The sequence below is a fragment of the Bufo gargarizans genome, chromosome 3 (genome assembly GCF_014858855.1).
Source record: "Bufo gargarizans isolate SCDJY-AF-19 chromosome 3, ASM1485885v1, whole genome shotgun sequence".
Lineage (NCBI taxonomy): Eukaryota > Metazoa > Chordata > Amphibia > Anura > Bufonidae > Bufo > Bufo gargarizans.
In genome coordinates this window covers 363,901,916-363,921,021 of record NC_058082.1, presented here as the reverse complement: position 1 = coordinate 363,921,021, position 19,106 = coordinate 363,901,916, and the positions used below count along the sequence as shown (strand labels likewise).

At 43.4% G+C, this 19,106-nt stretch overlaps 1 protein-coding gene across 5 annotated transcripts in view; it reads left to right on the top strand.

The window, feature by feature from the left end:
• Positions 1–5,912, top strand: part of PHACTR4 (phosphatase and actin regulator 4) — a 65,536-nt gene extending 59,624 nt beyond the window's left edge. For all 5 annotated transcript variants that reach the window (XM_044288018.1, XM_044288019.1, XM_044288017.1 and 2 more), the window contains 4 exons: positions 252–313; positions 957–1,094; positions 1,713–1,789; positions 4,916–5,912. In XM_044288018.1, the coding sequence (XP_044143953.1) occupies positions 252–313; positions 957–1,094; positions 1,713–1,789; positions 4,916–4,931 (293 nt within the window). In that variant the 3' untranslated portion in view covers positions 4,932–5,912. The remainder of the gene's footprint in view (positions 1–251; positions 314–956; positions 1,095–1,712; positions 1,790–4,915) is intronic.
• The last annotated feature ends 13,194 nt before the right edge of the window (positions 5,913–19,106 follow it).

Below are 19,106 nucleotides of genomic sequence, written 5' to 3'. Positions count from 1 at the left end.
AGGGTCTGACAGCAATAAGACCATTCCAGTATATGCACATTACAAAATACATTTGTAGAAGGTGGATCTTAAGTAATAATGAGTTAAGACTATAAAATGTAGCACGGAGATGAGAAAATCTTAGAAGGGGGGATGAAGTCACTCCTTATCTAAACAATCCACATGTGGGATGGGTAGGTGCTTGCAGGCAAAACACATTCCAGGGGCTTTTCTATTATTGGATGACATTCTTGTACATATTTTACTTGTAGTAAAGAATGAAGCTGACCGGCTGGCAGAGAGACGAGAAATCAAGAGACGACTGACCCGCAAGGTATTTGCCTAGAACATAATTTATATCATTTAACAGCCTTTATTTTGGGCAATAAATCTGTTCGGTTAGATTAAAGCTTTCTATTCTAGCATAGACTTCCTCCAGCTCTTACTTTTAGGGAGAAAAAAATGAAATACTCTCAGCATGTTTACCCTAAACACACTGGTGGACCCTTGTTCATCTATTAAATATTGGAAATGATGACCTATACTTCTGATAGGTCATCAGTATCAGCGTGGGTGGGGTCCAAAGCCCAGCAACCCCACGGATCAGCGTTTTGCAGCAGGCGCTGCAATCGCTACAGTGGACAAAGCCAAAAGCAGAAGGCTGTCCATTGTGTAGTGGCCGTACTGGCGTACTGCAGCGCGGCTCCCATTCAAGTGAGCAGCGGGTGGCAGGATCCCAGTGATCTGATATTTATGACCGATCACAAGGATAGGTCAACAGTAACTAAAAACTGGACAATTCTTTTATATCTGGATTAGGTTGTTCAGCTTTTGTTGCTTTATGTTCATCCAGTATCTAGATCTCTGTTCTAGTATTGCTTTGTAGGGTTTAGTGCTTCATTTTATAGCATTGCTATCTACACTGACAAGGTTAGGGCTGCAGATGACACCATTTTCTTTTTCACTTCTACTTGTAGCTTAGTCAAAGACCTACAGTGGCTGAGCTATTGGAGCGGAAGATTCTTCGATTTAATGAGTATGTGGAGGTGACAGATGCTCACGACTATGACCGGAGAGCTGATAAACCCTGGACTAAGCTCACACCTGCTGACAAGGTAATGGATATCTCCTTCCATCTGACTGTGTGTAAATTTGCTTGGTAGCATTTCATAGCAACCCAGTGATTCATGGTGTAATAGTCTGCAGCTTATATCCTTTCTGCTTCTTATGATGGAGCGTTGGTCACTGGCGAGTAGTTTAGCTTCTCACAGTCTTGTTGGATGAAAGTAGAATTCTACCATCTCAAAATGTACTTTCAACTTCAATAACCACTGCTTAAGTTTGAGTAGTCAAACCAAGCTTCATAAATGGTAGTGCAGTGGTAATCATCTCTAAGTGATAGCAATGTCTCCTGCTCCTAGTGGACAAACAGTTTACTGCTTTGATGATGTTCTGTACCTTTTATAGAGTAGCTTCATTTCGGAGATGACCCAAAACAATATCTATATGCTAACATAAAAGTAAAAAAAAAGTGGGCAGCACTCCTTAAGATAAAAAAAAGTACAAAAATCTTTATTTACCCAAACAGGACATGCGACGTTTCGGCTCTATGCTGGAGCCTTTCTCAAGCCTTAGAGACGGTGCTGCTAACATACGTACCTCCTGTGTGCGGGCATATTTAATAGGCCGTCTGATATATCCTCTGTTATATAACACATTTTCCTGTCTTGTAGGCAGCGATCCGTAAGGAACTAAATGACTTCAAGAGCACGGAGATGGCTGTGCATGAGGAGAGCAAACACTACACACGGTGAGCCCAGTAGTGGGACATATGTAACAATAACTGGGCAAACTGGTCTTTTCCAGAATTTTTTTTTGTGGGTTTTTCTTTTTTAAAACTGGGGTTTCATATTGTGGCATTGCCAAGCCACTTGGTATATAACATTTTTTCCCCATAGAATTTATCCTCCATTTACTCTTTCTCTACAAGTGGATCTTGAAGAAATTCACAGTTTTAACAGACAAAATCTAAATTGGAACCAAAAAAATAAATCTAATCCCCCTATACAATTCATGTTGGCGGTTAAAAGTCTCACCCAAGCAGAGCTGTAAAGGGGTTTTCCAAGACAGACCTCTTCAAAAGTGGCTGGACCCATGGTTGGGTTTATATCCCTGCTTCTGGATTCTAGTTACAGCGCTCCACTGCCACCAACACAGGTTCCAGGTCTCTGGGAATCAACATCCTGTTGACAGAAGTCACATGACAGCTACAGCCAATCACTGGCCTGTCAACCATGCAGTACATCACTTGGTCACATTCTGCATGGATGACTCTGATTTCCAGAGACCTGGGACCTACCCTGGAGGTCATGGAAGATGCATCCGCACCCCACTAGCGGGTACCAGGTAAGTATGTAACCCACCAAGAGGTCTGTTAAGTTTAGTCTTGGATACCTTTACATGACCGGGGATGTTTTCATGAGAGTGCAACATTTTGCCTTTTAGACATGAGTCTTTTTTTTTTTTCTTTCCCATTAGAGTTTACTGTACTCCATTTTATATATATATATCCTATGGGGCACTGGTTAGCAGAGAATAGACCTATCACTTTTAACAGTGATCTGTGTACATATACATGCAGAGAAGATGCATGCTTCTAAGTCCTATCTGCCATGTCATCACTGATGTTATGGGGTTTACCGATCAACCTCTTTAAATGTGGAAGCAGTGCTGTCATAGGAACCATGCCATTAGCCCTTTTAATTCACTGAAGTTTTAATATATGTAAATGAGCATCTATGAGCAACGGGAGGGTTGCCATTACACCCTGCTTTCTCTGCAACTGCTGTGCCGTCTGCATTACAATTGACAGGGCCAGGCGTGATAGTATTTACACTGCCTGCCACAGTCAATCGAAGTGCAGCAGTTGCAGGGAGAACAGAGCCTCTAGGTGTAACGACAACACCCCTGTTGCTCCTAGAGGCTCATTTGCATATATTAAAACATCATTTTTCTAAGCAATGTGGGCACGTATTAACATGGCAGCTGAAGGCATCTGTGTTGGTCCCAAGTGCACATGTAACAGGTCAGTCAGTTTCATAGGCCCTAATCTGCTGACAGATGCCATTTAAAGCCCCACGTATAGTTTCTACTTGTATTTGATTAGAGAATACCAGCATTGCCTCTCAGAACTGCTGTTTTGAGGTATACTGACGACCACTTGTCATAGATCTTCCTTTTAAAGGGAACCTGTCACCAGGATTTTGTGTATAGAGCTGAGGACATGGGTTGCTAGATGGCCACTAGCACATCCACAATACCCAGTCCCCATAGCTCTGTGTGCTTTTATTGTGTTAAAAAAAACCAATTTGATACATATGCAAATTAACCTGAGATGAGTCCTGTATGTGAGATGAGTCAGGGACAGGACTCATCTCAGGTTAATTTGCATATGTATCAAATCGTTTTTTTTAACACAATAAAAGCACACAGAGCTATGGGGACTGGATATTGCAGATGTGCTAGCGGCCATCTAGCAACCCATGTCCTCAGCTCTATACACAAAATCCTGGTGACAGGTTCCCTTTAAGGATGGTCCACAGCTTCTCAATAGGATTAAGGTCAGGAGATGATGGTGACCACTGCAACCAAGGAGACAATGGTGTTTATCGCAGCATGGGACAGTGTACTGTCTATCATGAAAATGTATTTTATTTCGGAACACACATTTCTTCCTCATGACATTCAGAGTTTTTGACACCCTCAGGGACCTACCAACTCACTTCCCAATATCACTCGGCCACCTCCTTGCTGACGTCACAGTCTTGTAGGAAGAGGGTGGCCATTCACCAGCCATCCAGAACTCCATCCATCCGGACCACCCAGTGCTAGCATGGCGTTCATCTGTGAATAAAATAGGTTGAAAACTAGTTTTGTATTTCTGAGCCCAATGCAAAGTGTTTTCTTTGTGAGCTTTGGCCTGTATCGAGAGGTTTGTGACAGTCTGGAGACACCAGCAGCTTCACACACCTGTTTGCTGCTCATAAAGTGACATTTTACAGCTTTTAATAAGATGTCTGACAAAACATTTCCGTATTAAACCTTCATCAGTTCGTATTCACCTGTGAGTCACTCGCATATCTGTTCACAGTTCGATGATTTCTCTTCATTTGTCAAATTTTAATTGTTTTCAAGACACTTAACTATTTCACACTTTTCACCTTCAGAAAGGTTTTTCTTCCTCACCATTAGAAATCGACAGATATTGATTTTTTAGAGCCGATAATCTGTGAACTTTTAGGCCGCTAGCCGATAATTTATACCGATGTTTTGTGCATTTTCAGTTAAAAAAAAAAATAATATATAAAAATCCTACACAAATCTGCTAAAAATGAACATGCAGAAGAGGGGTGAGGCTCTGGTACTTGCATATACTATATATTGGTGAGTGTTCCTGTCAGGCTGCTCAGCTATGATGGCTTATCGTAGGCAGGATCACATCATTACCATCTATTGTAGAGCAGTGTAGTGAGATCCTGCCCCCTCGCCCCCAATGCAGCTTTGCAAGTGGAGACAACCATTCCTGCTCACATTCGAGGACAGGTTGCTGGTGGCCACTTTAAATCATTTCCAGAGAACGGCTTTAACCAAAATCAACTAGCAATTAACAAATGATCTGAGACAAACACTTTATTTTGAAAACTAAAACCTAAATGGGTAACCACTTTGCTGTAATCCTCTTAGTAATATTTCACTTGCGTTCTAATCTTGAACACAGTGTAGACACAGGGGTCCTTTTTGTAAGTGACTGAAATAGAAAAATTATGTAATATTGAATCGTAGGACAAATATAATTAATGTGACTAATTTAGTGCTCTGATATGTTGATTGTGTAATAAATATAATGTATTTTTATTTTATTTTTTTCCCATTACAGATTTCATCGGCCTTAAGACACATTGAGAGAAATTTTAGGGCGAGAAGCACTTACCTGCATAGAAAGTTGTGCCAATCACAAGTCTGTCTTCCCTCTGATTTACCTCAGCCCTGCACCCGCAATTGGTTTAGGTGGTAATATAGAGTAATACTTTGTAGCTTGTGATTTCCCAATCTGATCAAACCACTTATCCCTACGGCAAAGGACTCTGTGTCTTGACCAGTGCTGACCTTCAAGTATTTTTTTAATGCGACACTAAGGACATCTCTTCCAATCATCATGTGATCTCTCAGTGCCTTAGTTCATGAAGTTGGGGCTGGCCCTGTGGGTGTTTTTTTTTTTTTTTCTTAAATACTTTCTGTATTTTGAATTAAATGGAGTAAAGACTTTTCTTACCTGTGTGCACAGGTCTTCCAATGGATACCAGGTATCTCTCAGGGATGGGTGGTTAGTTTTGTGTTTTAAATGTAATCCAGCATGAGTTCTGAACGGTTGACGTATTTTAGGCCTTGAAACCTGCCAGATCCTTGGTTCCATGCATAGAAGATCACAGCATATCACTGAGGTTTATACCTCTACGTGACCATGGAGCTGGCATTTCCGGTATCTCACTTCAACATTAATACTGTCCATTTTTATTACACTGATGCTAATCGCATACGTTTTTAAGCAGCATGATCAGCTGTAGCTTTTGAGGTCAGGGACCTATTTAGGAGAATGTCATTGTGAAGATTATTATTATTTTTTTTACACCAGGTTTGCTATAATACACTACGCCTTACTATAAATGAATCATGTGCTTTAGAAATACATTCTGAGAGATACGATATGTATATATATGTACCATACGTCTGACTTAGGGACAACTGGAATGTTTTTTTTTTTCTGAATGTGTATGTATGTATATATATATGTATACTTGGATAGCACCAGTGTCTGTATATCAGTTTGTCTTAATCTGAGTTTTTAATGATGAAAATTAAAAAAAATTATTTTAGGCAAAAATATTGGAATTGTCTTGTTTTTCAGAGGAAATGTTAAATATGTGCAAAATAATCTATTTTATTGTGGGCTGTAATGTGCATGCCAGTCCACCATTCTATTCAATTCTGTGGAGCTAACATAGACAGAACTCAGTCAGCTCGTGATCACAGATCCATTGTATGTTGGTCCCATGTTCATATGTGCCTGCAATGCTGAGAAAAATGATGTTTTGATATATGCAAATGAGCCTCTAGGAGCAATGGGGGCATTGCCGTTACACCTAGAGGCTTTGCGCTCTCTGCAACTGCCTCTCCACTGATTGACAGGGCCAGGCAGGCCTGATTACATGTACACTGCCTGGTCCTGTCAATCAAAGTGCGCATGGCAGTTGCATAGAGAGCAGAGCCTCTTGCATAGATTAAAACATTTTTCTCTGCAATGCGCACATATAAACACGAGACCAACACAGATGCCTTTAGCTGCCAAGAGCACATGCAACTAGTGTTGTCGCGATACCAAAATGTTGATACTTTTTCATGGTTTTAAAATCGAATTGTGATACTCAATACTGTTTGATACCCAAAAAAATAAAACACCAAAAAAGCCTTGTGCATTCCTATCCTATTTTTGGGGGGGAGAAGGTGACAAAAAAATGGCGAATCACACGTTTTTTAATTCTTGTCTGTTACGACATTCACCGCATAGGAGATATTTTTACATATTTTAATATGTTTATATTAGTAATATGTTTATATTAGTAATATGTTTATTTTTTTATTGTTTATATATTTTATCTGTAAAATTGGGAAAGGGGGTGGTTTAAACTTTTTTTTTTTTTTTATAATTATTTGCCTCCTTAGGGACTATAACCTGGGATCTTTTAATCCCTTGTCCTATTCACCCTAATAGAGCGCTATTGCGGTGAATAGTACTTCACACACTCCCTGCTGTCCTGTGCTTTGTAGACACAGTAGCAGGTAGCTTACCATGGCTGCCATGGTAAACCATGGAACTGTCACTGGACCACCAATGAGTTGCCCCCGTAGCCACTGCCACCAATGAAGATAATACTAGTAGGGTTGGGGGGGGGGGGGGGCACACTGCACCTCCAATGAAGGTAGTTAACCTGTTAATAAAAGTGTAGGATGCAGGTGCCGGCGGTAGTTTCAATATACCCGGCATCTGCACTCTATAACAGGGCCCTGCAATCCGCGGCACTTAACCCCTCAGGTTAATTATCTTTATTGGTGGTGCAGTGGCCACAGGAGACTCTCTCCTTCTCCACAATGCTGCTGAGGAGGACATGGTGCGCGCCATGCTCTCTAACTGATACTAGGCTTCTCAGTAGCACAGCCTAGTATCGGTAGGTAGCAAATTGCGGTATTCGATCCGGGTCTAAAAGTATTGATTGGTTATCGATACTTCGATACCCAGTGCAGCCCTACATGCAACAGGTCAGATTCATAGCTACAATGTCTCCCATATGCTGGGCCCCTCAAAATGAGTCTACTTACCTCGCTCTCTCCGCCGCTCCTGGTCACCGCCTCTGCTGCTTCTCCCTGTGCAAGGATGAAAACTTCCGATGGCAGATCGGGACGAGCCTCCCTAGCATTTTGGGTGACGCTAGGGAGGCTCAGCCCCGTCCCCGACACCAGATGTTAGTAGATTCATGTGAGGGGCCTGGCATATTGGTCACCTTTTTATAATGTTGGATAACTCCTTTAACCCCTTTATGTTTGATGGGAGATTTATCAAAACTAGTGCAATGGAAACTGGCTTAGTTGCCCCTAGCAACCAATCACATTCCACCTTTCATTTTTTAGAGCACCTTTGGAAAATGAAAGATTGATTCTGATTGGTTGCGATCGTCAACTAAGCCATATTTCCTTCACACCAGTTTTAGAAAAATCTACCCCAATGCTTTCAGTGATAAGGAAGTGAGAGGCACTGAGTTTGGTCTGTAGATAGTACTGGAAAGGCACTATGGTTAGCCTCTTCTTTTGCAGATCAATGGGGGTACAGGAGATCAGACCACAAGGTCACAAATAAGTGGCCTATGTTATGCATACATAACCGGTCCCTTGTGGCTAAGAACTACAAGCCATCTGTGTGCCAATTAGAGGGAACTTAGAGGTTATCCCATTACTAATGTAAAACATGAAAATCAGACATCGTATTGTAAATAACCTCTTTCTAACAAAGCTAGAACCAGCCCTGTACCTCACTTGGATCCAGAGATCTCCCATTAGTTTCTCTGCTAGATTTATATCAAGCTCGCAGCACAAGGGGAGTGTCTTTTCTGCTGCAGATAAGTGGGCGTGTCTCAGCGCTCCCTATCATAGCTCAGGAGACAGTTGAAGGATAAAACTGAGCATGTGCGACCTCAGCGAGCAGGTCAAGGAAATAAAAAAAACAAAAAGCAGGTAGCGCAAATACATTTTGTTGAATAACTCAGTGGTTATACTAAAATTGTAACTACAAAAGTATTCAGATCCAGGAGCTGGTTTAAAAAATGTAGAATATTATTCATGGGACAACCCCTTTAAAGGGAAACTGTCAGCGGTACTATGCTGCCCTCGATAAAAGTACTGACATGCAAAATCCTGTAGTGCGTGCCAATGATGCAATGGAGATGAGTCCAGTGAGGCTTGCTGCCCCCACCCTTCCCCACATCCGGATTATGAGTAACAGGTTTTCTTTCCTTTGGGCAACAATGCTGCGATGGTGATGAGAATCACTGCTTCCACCCTCCCTCACCTCTGTACAATGACTGGCAGGTTTCTTTCCTGTTGTGCCTAGGAAAGAAAGCTATCGCTCATCATCCAGTGGCGGTGTACAGTGGGGGCAGAGAAGCCTCATCGGGCTCCCCTCTGCACTGTAGGGTTCTTCATGTCAATACACTAAAAGTGTACTGAATTCAGCAGCTCTTTTACTACACTATTCTGCCCTTTAACCCCTTGGATACCATTTTGTTTTTTGCGTCTTCGGTTTTCTTCCCTGTTTTCCCGGGTCCATAACTTTATTTTTCATTCACATAGCCGTATGAGGGCTTGTTTTTTGCTGGATAAGTTGTACTTTTTAATGCCACCATTTAATATGGCATACGATGTAGTGGAAAAAATTCCAAATGGGGTGGAATTGGGGAAAAAAATGCATTTATGCCACAGTTTTATGGGTTTTGTCCCTACGGTATTCTTTATGCTGAAAAACTGACCTGTGCCCTTGATTCTCTGGGTCAGTATGATTGCTGTGTATGCTCCGTACAGTATTAGAATGTAATGGTTCCAATGAGCCAAAGTTATTACTTCGTGAGGTGGTACCTTGGAACCAAACCTGAGTTCTGGAAAAGGTTTTTTACAGTGGAAATTAATTTCTGAAGTTATTACGCGAAGTCTCGCGAGACTTCGAAGTAATAACTTTGGCTCATCAGAGCCAATACATTCTAATACTTGCTCCGTACAGTATTGTCACAAAGTTTTATGCGAATCGACTTCGGATGAAGCTTCCGAAGTCTATTCAATCATCCCTAATTGCCATATTCTGATGCCCATTTGTGACCTGTATTTTTTATTGATACCATTTTGGATTGTGTGTGACTCTGATTACATTTTATTCAATTTTTGGGGGTAAGAGAAGCAATGAAAAAATGGCGAATCAATCATTTTTATCCTTTTTTCCGTAACACCATTTGCTGTATGGGATAAATATTTTTATATTTTAATAGTACGGGCTTTTTCGGACATGGCGATGCCCATGATGTTTAGATTTTTTTTTTTTTTATCGCTTATGTATTTTTTTTTTTATCGCTTATGTATTTTTTTATTCTAGGGAAAGAGTGGTGATTTAAATTTTTTTTTTTTTTTTTTTTTTTTTTAACTTTTATAGCCCCTCTAGGAGACTACATTATGCTGTTGATTTTTCAGATATCCTATGTTGGCCTGCCACCTGCTGGCCAACATAGGAACTGCAGCCCTAATATGCTGGGTCTTTTCAGAGAGACTCGGCGTATTAGAATTAATGACTGGCATCCCTGATCGTCACGCAGGGTTACCGGTTCTAATCGGAAGCGCACACTTCTGTGTTTTTTACTATTTAGATGCTGCGGTCACACTTGACCACAGCATCTAAAGGCTTAAATGACTGAGATCGCAAGTGGGAGCCATTCTTAAAGAACCTTCCAGCCTAAGGGTTAATAATTAAGCCATTGGGATCACAGCAGCATTAGCACTGATTTATGCAGTGGTGAGTGTATGCATTTTGATTACCGGTAACACGCATGCAAATGTGTTTATTTTTATAAATCATGCTTAGCAGCGATAGAACAATGAATAGCATGTGGATTTATAATCCATGGCTTTTTCTCCATAACTGTTGCATTTGCATACCCTGGGGCAGGTTTACTAATGAAAATGCACCATCTTTTTGGTGCAATGTGTGCCAAAAAACTGCAGTGCATGCTTTGCATCATATTTACTAACCATTTTACACACTTTTCTAAGCTTTTTCCCTTATTTGCCAAATATGCACCAACATTTTGGTGCATTTTTTGAGTAAAACTATTGCAACTTATATGTGGTGTAAACTTAGACTAGACAGTTTTTTGGCACACAGACGTAAATCTGGTGCAGGATTTACAACACTCCAAATTTACCAAGTCCCATGCCCTAGAATAGTAAGTTTATCTAACATTAAGACTGTGATTCGTATTCTTAGACAGTGTAAAGTACGACACTATTAGTAAATCTGCCCCACGGATTCGCAAAAACTACAGATGACGTTCGTGTGCAGTCCGTATTTTGCGGAACGGAACAGCTGTCCCCTAATAGAACAGACCTGTCCTTGTCCATAATGCGGACAATAATAGGACATGGTCTATTTTTTTGCGGAACGGATATATGGAAACGGAATGCACAAAAAGTAACTTCCGTTTTTTTTGTGGACCCATTGAAATGAATAGTTCCACATACAGACGCAAAAAAAAAAAAGGAACGGAAATGGCAAGAAAATACGTTTGTGTGCACGAGCCCTAAGGGTGAAACAGAGGGGAGCCATTGATGAAGAAGGGTTGGAACCCTATACCACCTGGACACAACTTGTAGCATATCGTCTGAGCTTTCTAAGATGAAAACATTTGGACCACTGCGACGGTGAAAACGGTTTCCCCAGTTCCATTTCCCATGCCTGACACAAGGGACGGGATGTTTGAGCATTGCAAAATCAAAAGTTTAAACGTATAAACTGTCGAAATAGCGTGTGGTGGAAGTGGCGAGACAAAACTGTTCAAATGGCATCATTGAACTCAAAATGTTGGTTTTCTTGTCACCAAAGCTGGTATTCACAGTGCCATGGGGGTTATTTTATCAATTTGGCAGCAGTGGTGCTGTTGGGGTGCTGGTGTGTCTCACGTCCTACAAGTGCTGTGTTGTGGCGCATGTGATGCTGCGCCAAATCAATGTTGAAACCCACTCAAAAGACCACTGTGACATTGTGAGTAGGCATATACATTTTGATCAAAATGAATGCAAAGAGGTTTATGTTAATTGCTTAGCAGTAAAAGCCCAATGCATAGCATGTGCATATGTGATGCATGTGGCTTTTTGGTTTTTAAATGAGTGCATAACTAAAGGAGGTGCAGATTAATCAGTTGAGTTCGGTCCCTGGTGGACAGATACTATAAGCAGTCTGTCTACAGAGGGAACTTTGTTAATATAATCTGATCACAACAGCCTTCGCACTGATTTATTCCGTTTCTTAAGTAGAAGGGGAAAAATATGAGCTAGCAGGCTTGTAGAAACAGTAACCATGAGCGGGCTTCACCTCCACTGTATGTGTAACACGGCAGGCCAGTCCCGGGTTTTAGTGGCTGTCCCGCGGTCCCAGAACGGCTGAGGAATTTCCTGTAGTTACAGCTGATTGTAATAGTGAGGCTCCCTGCCTCACCATTCAGCTCAGCTGCCAGTGCGCCCCAGAAGCAGCACGATGCCATCGCACTCGCATCACTTTTGCTGGACATGCACATTCTTCCTACACAGCAGGCACTATGTGTGCCTGCATTTTGGCTGCTGGGGAGCACCGAGTGAGCTGTTATGATCATTGGTGGAGTATTTAATTTTTTTATAAAAAAAAAAAAGGGGGAGACACTACTGAAAGGGTTACAATGTGGGCACATAACTACTGTGAAGGGGTTACAATGTGGGCACATAACTACTGTGAGAACTACAGTGTGGACAAAACTACTGAGGGTTACAGATGGTTTTACTGTAAGCTATTGGTGTTATTGTGGAAAACCCCTTTAAAGCTGCAGTGTCCTGTTTTTTTCTGAAGAAAAGTAAGGTGCAGTACAGAATACAGGAAAAAATAGTTTAACTCCACAATTCCACAGATATGGGTTACATCATATTTCAAGAACATGATCTCTTAAAGAAGCACTCCATCCCACACAGAGCGGCAAGGTCCTTTCGTGTGTTTCAAATTTATTTTTTTTAGCTTAAATACCTTTCCTTGCTGCCACCCTGCCAGTTTTTATTTTTTTCCAATATTGCTTCTACGCCCTGCTGTGTCCCCCCAGTTTTCCCACTCAGTATGTTATTACTAAGCAATGCTACAGGGATGAGGAGACGCCAGGGTTTCTCAATGGCTGTGCCACGAACTAATCACAGTGGACATAGTCACAGCCGGCTTTTTTTTTTTTTTTTTTCTCGCTGTTTGTGACACTGTTTTTTTATTTTATTTTTTTTTTTTCCATTTTCTAATACAAGACATGGTAAATTAAATGGTGGCATTGAAAATTTAATATTCTCCCGCCAAAAATAAGCCCTACATATAGCTATGTGAATGGAAAAATAAAAAAGTTATGGCTATTGGAACATGAGGAGGAAAAATCTAAAATGGAAAAATGAAAATAGGCCCAGTCCTTAATTAAAGGGGTATTCCAGTTATAACAAGTTATCCCCTATCCACAGGATAAGGGGATAACTATTAGATTAGACCTAGTGGTAGGGACCCTGTACCCTTTGGGGGCCCCCAAAGTGAACACCGTGGCAGGTCAGGCATGCACACTCCTGCTTCATTCATCTCTGCAGGAGTACAGTGCTTGGCTATTGCTGGAGCTCCCGTAGAGATGAATGAAGCAACAGTGCGTATGCCTGACCTGCTGCTCTGTTCATTTTAGGGGGTCCCTGTTCTTGTGATTGGTGCAGTCCCAGTGGTAGGACCCCCACTGATCCAATAGTTATCCCCTACTCCGTGAATAGTGGACAAATTGTCACTACTGGAATATCCCTTTAAATCATAATGCAGTGTATCCTATGTGATACAGCTTTAGCCTTTCTCCCCTGCCTACTGCTTGTGATACGTTTCTCTGCCCAAAATGATGGGCGCTTTGGCTAACAAAGAGGGATACTTATGGTTAATTGCTGTTTATTTGGTGTACTTTGCATGTTTTAACATTTTTTATGAAAAAAAAGGATTTTTCACACAATTTGGGAACAAAATAGTAAATCTAGTAAATGATACGTGAGAACGGTCTTGTTGCTACCTATCTGACTGGAGGGACCTGCGGTGACCACAAGAAAGGGGGAGTACCTACCGTCTGTGAATGGAGTGATCTCCACTGGCTTCTATGGAGCTGCTGAGAACAGTGCTCTGCAGTATTTCTAGCAGTCCCATAGAAGTGAAAGGAGTGGCGGTCACTCATACAATCAACTACGCCATTCAAATATAGGGCTCTCCCCTCCCACCAGTGATTTATTTCCTTGGAGATAAATGTTGTTAGTGGAAGAACCTCATTAAAGCAAATTTATTTCCAAGGTCAAAAAGAGAGACATTTATGAAGCGAAGAGAGAGAGAGAGGAAAGGTTTTGGGTCAAAAATAGGAACTGTCTATTCTAAAGAGGCACACTTGAGAAGTATTCAGTTAGCTCTTACAAGCAGGAGACAGGCCAGAGGACAGATCAATCTGCAGAACCCCTTTAAGCTAGTTTCACAATAGTGCTAGGGATCCGGCAGGCTGTTCCAGCAGAATCTCCCTGCATTCTGACATTTCCGAAAGCTTGAACGTTTCCTTCCGGCCCCATTAACTATATCTGGCTGCAGCCCAGCAAATATGCAGAGAATCGGCCGGAAGAAAAATGCTGCGGTGCCAGATGGCGGAGAAATCCGGCAGGTTTTTCCCCTCCGGAATGCCTAGCACTAGTGTGACACTAGCCTTATTCAGGACAATGGGACCTGAAGCATGTGTGGCCGGGATACAGAATTTCTCAAAGGCTAAAGTATGGGAGATGGCCTGAAAATGTTCAGCGCTGCTCCCTGTTAATAACAAAGGCAGAACTTGAGCTGCTGAGCCAGACAGCTAAGGCCTCATGCACACGACAGTTTTTTTTCACGGCCCGCAAAAACGGGGTCCGTGGGTCCGTGATCCGTGACCGTTTTTCCGTCCGTGGGTCTTCCTTGATTTTTGGAGGATCCACGGACATGAAAAAAGTCATTTTGGTGTCCGCCTGGCCGTGCGGAGCCAAACGGATCCGTCCTGAATTACAATGCAAGTCAATGGGGACGGATCCGTTAGATGTTGACACAATATGGTGCCATTTCAAACGGATCCGTCCCCATTGACTTTCAATGTAAAGTCTGGAGTTCTGTTATACCATCGGATTGGAGTTTTCTCCAATCCGATGGTATATTTTAACTTGTAGCGTCCCCATCACCATGGGAACGCCTCTGTTAGAATATACTGTCGGATATGAGCTACATCGTGAAACTCATTTCCGACAGTATATTCTAACACAGAGGCGTTCCCATGGTGATGGAGACGCTTCAGGTTAGAATATACAAAAAAACTGTGTACATGACTGTCCCCTGCTGCCTGGCAGGTGCTGCCAGGCAGCAGGGGGCAGACCCCCCCCCTGTTTTTAACTCATTGGTGGCCAGTGGGCCCCCCCTCCCCTGTTGTTAACTCGTTGGTGGCCAGTGTGCGCACCCCCCTCCCTCCCTCTATTGTAATAATAGCATTGGGGCCAGTGTGCGCGCCCCCACCCCCCCCTCCCTCCCTCTATTGTAATAATAGCATTGGGGCCAGTGTGCGCGCCCCCCCAACCCCTCCCTCCCTCTATTGTAATAATAGCATTGGGGCCAGTGTGCGCGCCCCCCCAACCCTCCCCCCCCCCCCTCCCTCCCTCTATTGTAATAATAGCATTGGGGCCAGTGTGCCCCCCCCCCCCCCCCCCCCGATCATCGGTGCCAGCGGAGTAGAAGATTCATACTTACCTGGCTGCTGGCTGCTGCGATCTCTGTGTCCGGCCGGGAGCTCCTCCTACTGGTAAGTGACAGGTCTGTGCGGCGCATTGCTGTCACTTACCAGTAGGAGGAGCTCCCGGCCGGACGCAGACATCGCAGCAGCCAGCAGCCAGGTAAGTATGAAAATCTTCTACTCCGCTGCCACCGATGAGGGGGGGGGGGGGGGTGTGTGTGCGCACACTGGCCCCAATGCTATTATTACAATAGAGGGAGGGGGGGGGGGGTTGGGGGGGTGCGCACACTGGCCCCAATGTATTAAAACAATAGAGGGAGGGAGGGGGGGGGGTTGGGGGGGCGCGCGCACACTGGCCCCAATGTATTAAAACAATGGAGGGAGGGAGGGGGGTGCGCACACTGGCCACCAACGAGTTAACAACAGGGGAGGGGGGGGCCGCACAATGATATTCAAACTGGGGAGGGGGGGGGTCTGCCCCCTGCTGCCTGGCAGCCCTGATCTCTTACAGGGGGATATGATAGTACAATTAACCCCTTCAGGTGCCGCACCTGATGGGGTTAATTGTACTATCATATCCCCCTGTAAGAGATCGGGTGCTGCCAGGCAGCAGGGGGCAGTCTTGTACACAGTTTGTAGTGTATTCTAACTAGAAGCGTCCCATCACCATGGGAACGCCTCTGTGTTAGAATATACTGTCGGATCTGAGTTTTCACGAAGTGAAAACTCAGCTCTGAAAAAGCTTTTATGCAGACGGATCTCCGGATCCGTCTGTATGAAACTAAAACCTACGGCCACGGATCACGGACACGGATGCCAATCTTGTGTGCATCCGTGTTCTTTGACGGACCCATTGACTTGAATGGGCCCGTGAACCGTTGGCCGTGAAAAAAATAGGACAGGTCATATTTTTTTCACGGCCAGGAAACACGGCTCACGGATGCGGCTGCCAAACGGTGCATTTTCCGATTTTTCCACGGACCCATTGAAAGTCAATGGGTCCGTGAAAAAAAACGGAAAACGGCACAACGGCCACGGATGCACACAACGGTCGTGTGCATGAGGCCTAATGCTGTGTAACTGTAGAACATTTATCACAGGGGTGACACAGACCAGCGTAAACAGGCCTGCTGCAGTCATTAACCCTATAAGCTCTCCACAGCTTTTTAATACAGTTAGGTCCATATATATTTGGACAGAGACAACATTTTTCTTTTTGTTCTGTACTTTACCACAATTCAGATGCAGTTGAAGTTCAGACTTTCCATTTTAATTCAGTGGGTTGAGCAAAATGATTGCATAAAAATGTGAGGAACTAAGGCTTCTTTCACCGAGCGTCACGGATTTTATCCGGGTGCACTGCGGCAAACCCACGCAAGTAGGCACACAATTTCAGTCTGCGATTGCATTCCGTTCAGTTTTTTTCCACACGAGTGCAATGCGTTATGCACGCGCGTGATAACAAACTGAATGTGGTACCCAGACCCGAACCCGGACTTCTTAAAGGGGTTGTCCGGGTTCAGAGCTGAACCCGGACATACCCTTATTTTCACCCCGGCAGCCCTCCTGAGCCTGGCATCGGAGCATCTCATGCTCCGATGCGCTCCCGTGCCCTGCGCTAGATCGCGCAGGGCACAGGCTCTTGTGTTTTCAATAACACACTGCCGGGCGGTAACTTCCGCCCAGCAGTGTGTTCGGTGACGTCACCGGCTCTGAGGGGCGGGCTTTAGCTCTGCCCTAGCCGTTTTACTGGCTAGGGCAGAGCCAAATCCCGCCCATCAGTGCCGGTGACGTCACCGGGCTGCCTGTCAGCCCCATAGAGAGCCCGGTATGTCACCGGAACTCAGAAAAATGCCTTTGCCCTGCGCGATTTAGCGCAGGGCAAAGGAGAGCATCGGAGCATGAACTGCTCCGATGCTCATGTCAGGGGGGCTGCCGGGGTGAAAATGGAGGGATGTCCAGGTTCAGCTCTGAACCTGGACAACCCCTTTAACTGAAGTTCAGGTGTGGGTTATGTGTTCTGTAGATTTTATTATTTTCCCTTCTAACATGATTTTAAGGGAAAATAATAGCATTCTTAATACAGAATGCTAACTAAAATGTCCATTGAGGGGTTAAAAAAAATAAAAAATATTCACCTCATACACTTGATCGCGCAGCCGGTATCGTCTTCTTCCTGCAGGACCTGCGCTGACGTCATAGCGCTCACCACGTGTGAGGTGAGTTTATTTTTTAACTCCTCAATGGACATTTTACTAAGCATCCTGTATTCAGAATGCTATTATTTCCCCTTATAACCATGTTATATGGGAAAATAATACAGTGAATTGACTTTAATGGGGTTCGGGGTTGTTCATCCTTTTTTACTAACATCTTCTCCTAGCATCCATGCGTGAAAATCGCACCGCATCCGCACTTGCATGCGGATGCTATGCGATTTTCATGCAGCCCAATTCATTTCTATAATGCCTGCGTTGCGTGAAAAACGCTGAATATAGAACCTGTTGCGATTTTCACTCAACGCACAAGTGCTGTGTGAAAAACAACCCTCATGTACACAGCCCCATTGAAATGAATGGGTCAGGATTCAATGCGGTTGCAATGCGTTTACGTCACGCATTGCACCTGCCTGTGTGAAATGGGCCTAAAGCATTTTTTTTTTAACTTAATCCCTTCATTTCAGGGGCTCAAAAGTATTTGGCCAAATTAAATAATTGTAAATAAAATGTTAATTTCTAATACTTGGTTGAAAACCCTTTGTTGGCAATGACTGCCTGAAATCTTGAACTCATGGACATCACCAGACGCTGTGTTTCCTTCTTTTTTAATGCCCTTTGCCAGGCCTTTACTGCAGCGGTTTTCAGTTGCTGTTTTTGTGGGCCTTTCTGTCTGAAGTTTAGTCTTTAACAAGTGAAATGCCTGCTCTATTGCGTTCAGATCAGGTGACTGACTTGTCCATTTAAGAATATTCCACTTCTTTGCTTTAATAAACTCCTGGGTTACTTTGGCTTTATGTTTTGGGTCATTGTCCATCTGTATTATGAAACGCCGACCAATCAGTTTGGCTGGATTTGAGCACACAGTATGTCTCTGAAAACCCCAGAATTCATCCGGCTGCTTCTGTCCTGTGTCATATCATCAATAAACACTAGGGACCCAGTGCCACTGGCAGCCATGCATGCCCAAGCCATCACACTGCCTCCGCCGTGTTTTACAAATGATGTGGTATGCTTTGGATCATGCGCTGTACCATGCCTTCGCCATACTTTTTTCTTTCCATCATTCTGGTAGAGGTTGATCTTGGTTTCATCTGTCCAAAGAATGTTCTTCCAGAAGTGTGCTGTTTTTTTAAGATGTTTTTTAGTCCAATCTAGCCTTCTTATTCTTGAGGCTTATGAGTGGCTTGCACCCTGCAGTGAACCCTCTGTATTTACTTTCATGCAGTCTTCTCTTTATGATAATGCGAGAGTTTTTAAGAAAATATTTTCATTGGACCTCGGATCAAACCACCAATCTGACCCCTAATGTTAATCAGACCTCAGCTCAGAGCCCCAATCATACCCACAATGTTGATCAGACCTCAGCTCAGAGACCCAATCATACCCCTATTGTTAATAAGAACCTCAGTTCAGACACCGATTTTAATAAAACCTCAAATTAGACCCCCAATCAGACCTTAACTCGGACCGCAATGTGAATGACCCACAATCAGCTCAGATCAGAGCCCTAAATTAATAAGACCTACCATTCAGTCCCTCAATGTGATTGACCTCCCAGACTTTAGATCAGAACCTCAATATGATTAAGACCCACTCATTCAAACCTCAAATCAGACTCCCAATTTGAATGACCCCTAGACCTCAGATGAGCCCCAATATGAATAAGATCCCCCCATTCAGACCTCTGATCAGACCTTCAATGTGAATGACCCCCAGACCTTAGATCAGAACTAGTGTTGAG